This window comes from Panulirus ornatus, chromosome 51, assembly GCF_036320965.1.
Source record: "Panulirus ornatus isolate Po-2019 chromosome 51, ASM3632096v1, whole genome shotgun sequence".
Classification (NCBI taxonomy): Eukaryota; Metazoa; Arthropoda; class Malacostraca; order Decapoda; family Palinuridae; genus Panulirus; species Panulirus ornatus.
In genome coordinates this window covers 991196-1002691 of record NC_092274.1, presented here as the reverse complement: position 1 = coordinate 1002691, position 11496 = coordinate 991196, and the positions used below count along the sequence as shown (strand labels likewise).

The following is an 11496-nucleotide window of genomic DNA, read 5'->3' as shown; positions in this document are numbered from 1 at the left end:
GGGAGGGAATAAAGTCAGCTGGTTGACCTACTCTCGAAACCCAGGGTCATGAACACCTGAACACCCGACATTTTTTCAGAACCAATAATGAGTCCACTCAGACTTTATATAGGAAACAAAGATGTCATTCTGTAATGCCTGGTTATGAATTTTTGGTGATGATCCAAAGTGTATCCCTCGATAATAGCAGATGTACTTTGACAAACTTGCGCAGTAAACACGGTGTTCCTGACCATTGCGCATTCACGGGCCTCCCAGGGTCGAACCCTGGTTGTGGGAGTAGATCCACACTCAATCCAAAGGTTCATCCTACTACAGGGGCTGGGAAATAAAATGGATACTTAGGGTGTGTGTGTTTAGAGAGAGAGAGAGAGAGAGAGAGAGAGAGAGAGAGAGAGAGAGAGAGAGAGAGAGAGAGAGAGAGAGAGAGAGAGAGAGTTAACTAGACAGCCGTGATTAGGGCCTGAGTTGCCTGTACCGTCTAAACTAATTATGAAAAGAATCGATTACATATAATACACTTGATTGCCGTTTCCCGCGTTAGGTAGGGAGCGCCACCAAGTCGAAGAAAAATGCCTCGAGGAAGACTGTTAAGTACGCGAAACAAACCCGAACTACTGTCTGATGATGACGAGGTGGTTGAGGTCATCCCTGGGTCAATCGGTACAAGGAGTAATAGTTTGGCCAGACTGCATGTTTGTTGATGACGTCTGTGGTAGCCGGATGTAGCATTACTAAATCACAATCGCTGTTAGAGAGACATGACCACCTTGCTCTATCAGTGGCGAGATGGTCGCAATGCCAAATGCCGATAACGACGGAAACGCCTAAAATGACTTGGGTAGCGGACACAACCAGGTGTCCAGTTTCCCACACTGTTGCCCCTACACCTTACACTGCCCAAGAGGAAATTGGGTAGACTTTTTCTTTCTGTATATGTTGGTACGTTGTTAATAGGTTTACATATTCGTTATGACGAGGCGTATATAGTGTATGGCAGGTTAGAATGGTTACTGTTAACCTGATAATACGAACAGACCAGTGGGGTATCTGGATTATTATTCATAATGTGTATGACACATGGATCATTTCTTCAAATATATCCTATCAACATGGAAGGCTTACAACGAAGGTGGGTTGGTTTCACTAGATTAGGCGTGCTTCCATGAAGCTACGTTGTGTCCGGTTTATCCAAGTTATTTCAGATAAGTTAAGGTCTACATCAGGATAATTATATTGAACTTTGTTTTGGTACTTCAAGTTTAGTTGATGTAAATCACCAGAGCGTAGCTCGGTTAGGTTAATTTAGACTTAATCATTTAGCATAATTTTGACTACGATGGTTTAAGAGTGCTTTAGAAATGCCGGTGGCTGATCAGAATGAGCAGAGAACTTAACCTATATCATCTTATATAGAAATCCGACATACAATAATGTGCGATTTATTGGAATTCTAATTAACGTAGAGATAACATGGCTAAATATTTTAAGTCACAATGTAGGGCGAGCTGGCGGGTGTAAACATGTCTTCGCTGCTCCATAAGACCTCCGGTACTTGGATAAGAAGCTCGTGTGTGAGGCTTCATCCTCCATTAACCCCGACACACAGGCGAGTTCCTCGTCTTCCTCCATACATACCATCCGACAAAGGAAAACACGAGCGTCAGCTGTTTCAAAATACCAGCTTGAACTCAGCTACCGGAAGGCTTGAATTCTCATTACGTCATGTACAAGCCGAAGCCTTAAAAGGCAGTCTCGTGATGTGCCGTGGAGAACATTGAACTTTTCCTTCTCGTGAGGAGCCGTAGCTTTTCTCCTTCATGACAGGTTAATGCAAGACGTGTAGGCGTTATTCCTCACTACTTGATTCATCATGGCAGCTCACACACACTCTTCGGTCTTAAATCCCTTAAACATGAGGATGCAATTCAAGAACACAACAATACTTCCCCTGGGTATGATGGGCTGGTCTGGCCTTTGACACGACGCTTAGGAGTTAGATGGAAGGCCATACCATCCCATCCATTGGGCTCAAGGGTCGTGGGTAGCGGGTAGTGATGACACTGCATGTTCTACGTCTGCGTCAGAGCGGCTGTTGGGGGAGGAGGGGGTTTAGTTGGGGGGGACGGAGCGGGATATATGAGAGGGTCCGCCGCTGGCGGCGCTGCACATTCCGTGAGGTCGGACCACAGACACCACCGCCTCCCACAATACACCAGGCGGCACACACACATACACACACACGAAATAGGAGCCAACTTTTTGAGAGAAAGAACGGTCGTACGGCTTCACGATGGCGCCTACAGCGTCGGCAGCAGCGGAGCAGCCAGTGCCGGAGTGGCGACGCGGCAGTCAAGACGAGACTCCAGAAACTAAGGTCAGCGAACACAAGGTGTCGTGCGAGAAGAGGGTCATGTCTGACGCAGACACGGAGAGTAGCGGAGGACCCTGGAGCCAGGTGTCCATCACTTCGTCGGAGAGCGATGGACCGCGCATCGTGGTGCATAGCACCAGCGAGGACGAGGAGCAAGATACGGTGCGGGTGGCGGGGATGCTGCACCTGGCGACCGGCCATTCCCTCACCACCACGGACGTCGGCTCCGACTACACCAGCGAGGGTGGCGAATGCGGCCGGGAGGTAGACCCTGCGGCCCTCACGCCAGACCTTCTAAACGCCCTCGTCAGGCAGCTGGAAGAATACCTGAGCGACGACGGCCTTACCAAAGACCTCTTCTTGCTCAAGCACGTCAAGCGTCACCGAGACGGCTTTGTCTCCCTCAAGCTCTTGTCGGGATACAAGAAGATCAAGAAACTCTCGCGTAACTGGCGCTGGTTGGCGGCGGCGGCGCGCACGTCTGCGGCACTACAGGTAAATGAGGAGGGCAGCAAGGTGAGGCGAACGGCGCCTCTCCCACCTAGACTACTGTGGGAGGTACCTACCTCTCGTACCCTCCTGGCCGTCAACGTGCCCGCGCACCACGCCACCATGGCCAACCTTGCCGTGCTCTTCGGGACATACGGCGCGGTGGCCTCCCTGCAGGTGGTGCGACCCAAGCCGGGAGGCGGCGTGCATCCAGACCTTCAATATCTGCTGCCGCAGGCGCCGGAGGTGAGCAATACCACGTGCGCTGTGGTGGAGTATGAGGACATGTGGGGAGCTGCCAGGGCACTTCATGACCTGGACGACCCACACATAACATTACACGTCCTCCGCCGGTCCCGTCGTACTTCCCCAGCCTCCAGCAGGACCTCACCCACGCCCAAGGGTCAAAGGACAAGGAACGAGAGCGGAGTGTCAGCCGACGAGCTCCGTCAACGTCTGAAAGGCGGACGGTACAGACTAAGCCCGGTCCAGCGGGAGTCGAGCGCCTCTGATGGCGAGGACAGCCCCAGCAGAAGAAGTTGGTGGCAACAGAGACCCAGACACCTCACGCCCCAGCCATCGCCGCGCCCTACACATCGCTGGTGCAGCTTCTCAACGCCTTCCTCCCCGGCTGCCTTCCGTCGGGCACAGTACCACCAACAGCAACATCACCACCACCATCAACAACAGCATCACTACCACCACCATCAACAGCAGCAGTATCACCATCACCAACACCAACAGTATCACCATCACCAACAGCAGCAGCAGCCACGGGTGACCCGCTCCCCACGAGGGCCAGACGGTACCCGTGGGTTCACACTGGTCCGATCATAGTACTTTAGGACGGCGCCATCTAGTGTCCTAACACAGACATGCTCATGTTGTCATAAAGAACTGGATCACATTTATCCAGAAAAGGACACCATACGTGGCATAACAGACATTCCGAGGGCAACCTCTGCTTAATCATACTGTACATATTGTATATTATTACATTCATAATACTGTATATTATCTAACTTTTACAATAATTCGTGTACTCAGGAGACAGTTGTTTATTGCCTATTGGCGGTAATTGCTAAGCTGACCTTTCCTGTAATAAACACCTGCCTGAATGTTTTGTAAATACATCCGAGTTGGCTCGCCTGCCTCAGTAACTTGCAAGGCTTCAATCCTGTTAAGTTGGGTGCTGAGGGTCAGACCGATGCCCGTGTTGTAAAACGAAGCTGAACCATTATGGAATAAAAAAAAAATAACCGAAGCCATATTTTCTTAAATTCACCTTGAACCAAAAAACAAACATCCTCCCAAAACAGTCCCATCTCAACATGTTCTGCACTCAATTCTCAGCAACAACACTAAACCCCCGCCCACACACACACACACACACACACACGCAAATCCCTCCATAACTAACCGCCATTTTATTTATATATATATATATATATATATATATATATATATATATATATATATATATATATATATATATATATATATATTCCCTCAAAAGCCCAGTCCGCTGTTCTTAACGCTACCTCGCTATCGCGGGAAATGGCGAATAGTATGAAAAAAAAAAAAAAAAAAAATATATATATATATATATATATATATATATATATATATATATATATATATATATCATACTTTCAAACTATTCGCCATTTCCCGCGTTAGTGAGGTAGCGTTAAGAACAGCGGACTGGGCTTTTGAGGGAATATCGTCATCTGGCCCCCTCCTCTGTTCCTTCTTTTGGAAAATTAAAAAAACAAGTGGGGAGGATTTCCAGCCAGCTGCTCCCTCCCCTTTTAGCCGCCTTCTACGACACGCAGGGAATACATGGGAAGTATTCTTTCTCCCCTATCCCCAGGGAAGGCAACTAAAAGGGAAGGGGGCTGAAAATCCTCCCCTCTTTTTTTTCTTTTAATTTTCCAAAAGAAGTAACAGAGAAGGGGGCCAGGTGAGGATATTCCCTCAAAGGCTCAGTCCTCTCTTCTTAACGCTACCTCGCTAACGCAGGAAATGGCGAATAGTTTGAAAGAAATATATATATATATATATATATATATATATATATATATATATATATATATATATATATATATATATATATATATATTCCCTGGGGATAGGGGAGAAAGAATACTTCCCACGTATTCCCTGCGTGTCGTAGAAGGCGACTAAAAGGGAAGGGAGCGGGGGGCTGGAAATCCTCCCCTCTCGTTTTATTTTTTTTTTTTTTTTTCCAAAAGAAGGAACAGAGAAGAGGGCCAGGTGAGGACATTCCCTCAAAGGCCCAGTCCTCTGTTCTTAACGCTACCTCGCTATCGCGGGAAATAGCGAATAGTATGAAAAAAAAAAAAAAAAAAAAAAATATATATATATATATATATATATATATATATATATATATATATATATATATATATATATATTCTGGGAGCCTTGAAGAATGTGTGGAAGTCGAGAACATTATCTCGGAAAGCAAAAATGGGTATGTTTGAAGGAATAGTGGTTCCAACAATGTTGTATGGTTGCGAGGCGTGGGCTATGGATAGAGTAGTGCGCAGGAGGATGGATGTGCTGGAAATGAGATGTTTGAGGACAATGTGTGGTGTGAGGTGGTTTGATCGAGTGAGTAACGTAAGGGTAAGAGAGATGTGTGGAAATAAAAAGAGCGTGGTTGAGAGAGCAGAAGAGGGTGTTTTGAAGTGGTTTGGGCACATGGAGAGAATGAGTGAGGAAAGATTGACCAAGAGGATATATATGTCGGAGGTGGAGGGAACGAGGAGAAGAGGGAGACCAAATTGGAGGTGGAAAGATGGAGTGAAAAAGATTTTGTGTGATCGGGGCCTGAACATGCAGGAGGGTGAAAGGAGGGTAAGGAATAGAGTGAATTGGAGCGATGTGGTATACCGGGGTTGACGTGCTGTCAGTGGATTGAATCAAGGCATGTGAAGCGGCTGGGGTAAACCATGGAAAGCTGTGTAGGTGTGTATATTTGCGTGTGTGGACGTATGTATATACATGTGTATGGGGGTGGGTTGGGCCATTTCTTTCGTCTGTTTCCTTGCGCTACCTCGCAAACGCGGGAGACAGCGACAAAGTATAATAAAAAAAAATATATATATATATATATATATATATATATATATATATATATATATATATATATATATATATTATGTTTTATTTATTTATTTTGCTTTGTCGCTGTCTCCCGCGTTTGCGAGGTAGCGCAAGGAAACAGACGAAAGAATGGCCCAACCCACCCACATACACATGTATATACATACACGTCCACACACACAAATATACATACCTATACATCTCAATGTACACATATATATACACACACAGACATACACATATATACACATGTACATAATTCATGCTGTCTGCCCTTATCTATTCACCTCGCCACACATGTAATAACAACCCCCTCCAGCCTCATGTATGCGAGGTAGTGCTAGGAAAAGACAACAAAGGCCCCATTTGTTCACACTCAGTCTCTAGCTGTCATGTAATAATGCACCGAAACCACAGCTCCCTTTCCACATCCAGGCCCCATACAACTTTCCATGGTTTACCCCAGACGCTTCACATGCCCTGGTTCAATCCATTGACAGCACGTCGACCCCGGTATACCACATCGTTCCAATTCACTCTATTCCTTGCATGCCTTTCACCCTCCTGCATGTTCAGGCCCCGATCACTCAAAATCTTTTTCACTCCATCTTTCCACCTCCAATTTGGTCTCCCACTTCTCGTTCCCTCCACCTCTGACACATATATTCTCTCGGTCAATCTTTCCTCACTCATTCTCTCCATGGGACCAAACCATTTCAAAACCCCCTCTTCTGGTAAATTATATGGGAGGGTATTGATTGAGAGGGTGAAGGCATGTACAGAGCATCAGATTGGGGAAGAGCAGTGTGGTTTCAGAAGTGGTAGAGGATGTGTGGATCAGGTGTTTGCTTTGAAGAATGTATGTGAGAAATACTTAGAAAAGCAAATGGATTTGTATGTAGCATTTATGGATTTGGAGAAAGCATATGATAGAGTTGATAGAGATGCTCTGTGGAAGGTATTAAGAATATATGGTGTGGGAGGCAAGTTGTTAGAAGCAGTGAAAAGTTTTTATCAAGGATGTAAGGCATGTGTACATGTAAGAAGAGAGGAAAGTGACTGGTTCTCAGTGAATGTAGGTTTGTGGCAGGGGTGTGTGGTGTCTCCATGGTTGTTTAATTTGTTTATGGATGGGGTTGTTAGGGAGGTGAATGCAAGAGTTTTGGAAAGAGGGGCAAGTATGCAGTCTGTTGTGGATGAGAGAGCTTGGGAAGTGAGTCAGTTGTTGTTCGCTGATGATACAGCGCTGGTGGCTGATTCATGTGAGAAGCTGCAGAAGCTGGTGACTGAGTTTGGTAAAGTGTGTGAAAGAAGAAAGTTAAGAGTAAATGTGAATAAGAGCAAGGTATTAGGTACAGTAGGGTTGAGGGTCAAGTCAATTGGGAGGTAAGTTTGAATGGAGAAAAACTGGAGGAAGTAAAGTGTTTTAGATATTTGGGAGTGGATCTGGCAGCGGATGGAACCATGGAAGCTGAAGTGAATCATAGGGTGGGGGAGGGGACGAAAATTCTGGGAGCCTTGAAGAATGTTTGGAAGTCGAGAACATTATCTCGGAAAGCAAAAATGGATATGTTTGAAGGAATAGTGGTTCCAACAATGTTGTATGGCTGCGAGGCGTGGGCTATGGATAGAGTTGTGCGCAGGAGGGTGGATGTGCTGGAAATGAGATGTTTGAGGACAATATGTGGTGTGAGGTGGTTTGATCGAGTAAGGAATGCAAGGATAAGAGAGATGTGTGGAAAAAAAAAAAAAATATATATATATATATATATATATATATTTTTTTAAGAATATATGGTGTGGGTGGCAAGTTGTTGGAAGCAGTGAAAAGTTTTTATCAAGGATGTAAGGCATGTGTACGTGTAGGAAGAGAGGAAAGTGATTGGTTCTCAGTGAATGTAGGTTTGTGGCAGGGGTGTGTGATGTCTCCATGGTTGTTTAATTTGTTTATGGATGGGGTTGTTAGGGAGGTCAATGCAAGAGTTTTGGAAAGAGGGGCAAGAATGAAGTCTGTTGTGAATGAGAGAGCTTGGGAAGTGAGTCAGTTGTTGTTCGCTGATGATACAGCGCTGGTGGCTGATTCATGTGAGAAACTGCAGAAGCTGGTTACTGAATTTGGTAAAGTGTGTGAAAGAAGAAAGTTAAGAGTAAATGTAAATAAGAGCAAGGTTATTAGGTACAGTAGGGTTGAGGGTCAAGTCAACTGGGAGGTAAGTTTGAATGGAGAAAAACTGGAGGAAGTAAAGTGATTTAGATATTTGGGAGTGGATCTGGCAGTGGATGGAACCATGGAAGCGGAAGTGAATCATAGGGTGGGGGAGGGGGCGAAAATCCTGGGAGCCTTGAAGAATAGGTGGAAGTCGAGAACATTATCTCGGAAAGCAAAAATGGGTATGTTTGAAGGAATAGTGATTCCAACAATGTTGTATGGTTGCGAGGCGTGGGCTATGGATAGAGTTGTGCGCAGGAGGGTGGATGTGCTGGAAATGAGATGTTTGAGGACAATATGTGGTGTGAGGTGGTTTGATCGAGTAAGTAATGTAAGGGTAAGAGAGATGTGTGGAAATAAAAAGAGCGTGGTTGAGAGAGCAGAGGAGGGTGTTTTGAAATAGTTTGGGCACATGGAGAGAATGAGTGAGGAAAGATTGACCAAGAGGATATATGTATCGGAGGTGGAGGGAACGAGGAGAAGTGGGAGACCAAACTGGAGGTGGAAAGATGGAGTGAAAAAGATTTTGAGTGATCGGGGCCTGAACATGCAGGAGGGTGAAAGGCAGGCAAGGAATAGAGTGAATTGGATCGATGTGGTATACCGGGGTTGAAGTGCTGTCAGTGGATTGAATCAGGGCATGTGAAGCGTCTGGGGTAAACCATGGAAAGCTGTGTAGGTATGTATATTTGCGTGTGTGGACGTGTATGTATATACATGTGTATGGGGGTGGGTTGGGCCATTTCTTTCGTCTGTTTCCTTGCGCTACCTCACAAACGCAGGAGACAGCGACAAAGCAAAAAAAAAAATATATATATATATATATATATATATATATATATATATATATATATAAGCACACGTGTTGTGCTAAGCCTGTGAAGCCATATGAAATAAGAATCTCCCAGAAGCTGGGGGTCGAGAGGTAAGTGGACGACCTCTCAACTCTTGGTCAATGTCACAGTGAAGCCAGTCTGGTGTGTTGTAACATATTGCTTCTCTTTCATCTTCATAGCAGTGCATGCTTGCTACAACACACACATACAGATATAGACATACAAAAACTTACACTTCACAATAACAAAGATATAGGCAGCACTTCAGCTAACCAGCATTTATAAGTTATAAGAGAGCAAGAAATGAGTATAACAAGATGAAATAAACCAAAAAACTTTGACACAGAATATGCTTGAAAAAAGCAAAAGAAAATCCAAAACTTTTCCATAAATTCATCGTGAGTGAATCATCAGTTCAAGAGCAACTAGTCTGTCAGTGGGATTTAAAAGGAAGAGTTATTAGAGATGATGTAAATATATGTGAGGAACAAATAATTCAAAGGAGTTTTGATGGTGAAAGACACTTTTAAAGCATAATGGTAGGAGGAACAGATATAAGTAGTAGAGGAGAATTAAGCAGACACTAAGTAGTGGGTAGGAACAATAAGTAGAATTAGTAGGCTGGAACATATGGCAGGAACATTTAGGTTTCTATCTGGTCCAATAAGGCAAGCGACAAAATAGTAAATATATGACATTTTACACTTGTAATTTACATAATATATTTGTTTGAAGTCCTGAAGACTAGTGTAAGCTTAGGATTCAATGGAGCAAAGATGGAGAAAAATCATTTAGCAGCAAAAATTTAACCATACAAGAAAAGGGTAGGCTGGTTACTGAATATAATATAATAAGAGGAAAAGCTATAAAAATTATGAGTTTAAAAAAGGGCACTAATAAAATGTTAAACAAAGCTAATATGTGCAAGTTATGTATCTAAATGAACACCTATTCTTAAAAATAAAAAACTTTACTTGAATGCATTTTCAGTAAGAGCACTTCAGAAGAAGCATTCCAAATACTTTTGTCTTTAGAAGTCAGTCAGTCAATTCACATATTGTTTTTAACAGTTAAAGGGTACTAGAACGAAATTAATACAGTTGGGATTCTTGTTTAACCAGGCAGGAATGGGTATGATAAGCATGTCCTACAAAAAAAGAACTGTATGTTCTTCCACTACTTGACAGCTCAAGGGAAGGAAGACCACTTACCTATCACAAGTCTGACTGACTGACTGACTGACAAGAATGCTCCCAGGACTAATGAATATATTCTTGAACATAAAACTAAGAACTGAACAAAAGAATCATAATCAGATATGGGCATTTTCAATGCATTTGCTTCTATAGTTTCTGTTCTTAAGCCATCATTCATGCCAATACAATTCATAATGTAATATAAATTTCTCCCCAAAACGACCAGAGCTAGATGTATAGTGAAGAGCTATAGCACAAAAGAGTCAGTTTGAAGGTGGACTGCTAGCAAGCAGGATAATCTGGTGAAAAAATAAAAAGAATGAAAAAAGTCATTCTTCTCTATATTCTATTGAAAGAAATAAGGCCATTATGTCAGCAGAAAATATTGTTGCCTTATTAAGAAGATGGCTTCCCATTTCCTTGCCAAAAACAGCAAAAGCTGTGACAACTTTATCTGAATCACTTGGTAGATGTGTTTCCTGGTAATTGTATATATTCTAATACCTACACTGTTTTGATAAATGAGAAATTTCTTTTTAGCACATTTTACCTTTGTGTAGGGAAAAATAACTGTTGATCTTTTCATCTGCCAAAGGGGTGTTCAAAAAAAAAAAAGAAAAATTTTACCATTCATCTTAGGCAAGCAAGGGAAGTGAGAGGTGGGATGACAAAGTTGACAGTGAAAGAGAACAGAGGTGTATGGGCATAATCTGCAGGTAAGGAATGCATGTGATTGAAAGCAACATAAAGTCAAAAAAAGGTACAGGGGATGATAAAAAAAAAAAAAAAAAAAAAGGGGGGGGGGGGGGGGCAACTGAGAATTGGGGTGAGCAAGTATCATCAAGGTTTTGAGAAAATGTTTTGGAAGGAGGCTGTAGTCCTAGAAAACAAGAGGAAAAAAGGGAAAATCAATGAAGGGACAAATGGGGAAATGGTAACGGGCAGAAATGAGGTAATGAGGAGATAGAATATTTTGAATGATTGTTGAAAGTTTTTGATTATAGGGTGGCATATAACTAGATAGGGATAGGTTTTACAACACCTTATGCTTCATCAGGTTATTGATTACCTTAATGGTCTTCCTACGTCAAGCTAATGAAACTTTTCAGAGAGAGATGATGTCAGAAGAAAGAAAAAAGATGAACTTGGCCCTGCCAGTACATCTTGAAACCTTGTTTATATGGTATTTTTCTTGCTTCCAAGCCAGAATATGGGCCTTTTTTTCTTTTTTACTGGAAGAGAAAATATATCTTGGACAGA

General features: G+C 43.2%; 1 protein-coding gene across 1 annotated transcript; it reads left to right on the top strand.

The window, feature by feature from the left end:
- Positions 1-1777: 1777 nt before the first annotated feature.
- On the top strand, positions 1778-4127 carry LOC139764799 (uncharacterized). The gene has a single exon (XM_071691695.1). The coding sequence runs from the start codon at positions 2294-2296 to the stop codon at positions 3698-3700; it is 1407 nt and encodes a 468-aa protein (XP_071547796.1). The 5' UTR covers positions 1778-2293; the 3' UTR covers positions 3701-4127.
- Positions 4128-11496: the final 7369 nt, after the last annotated feature.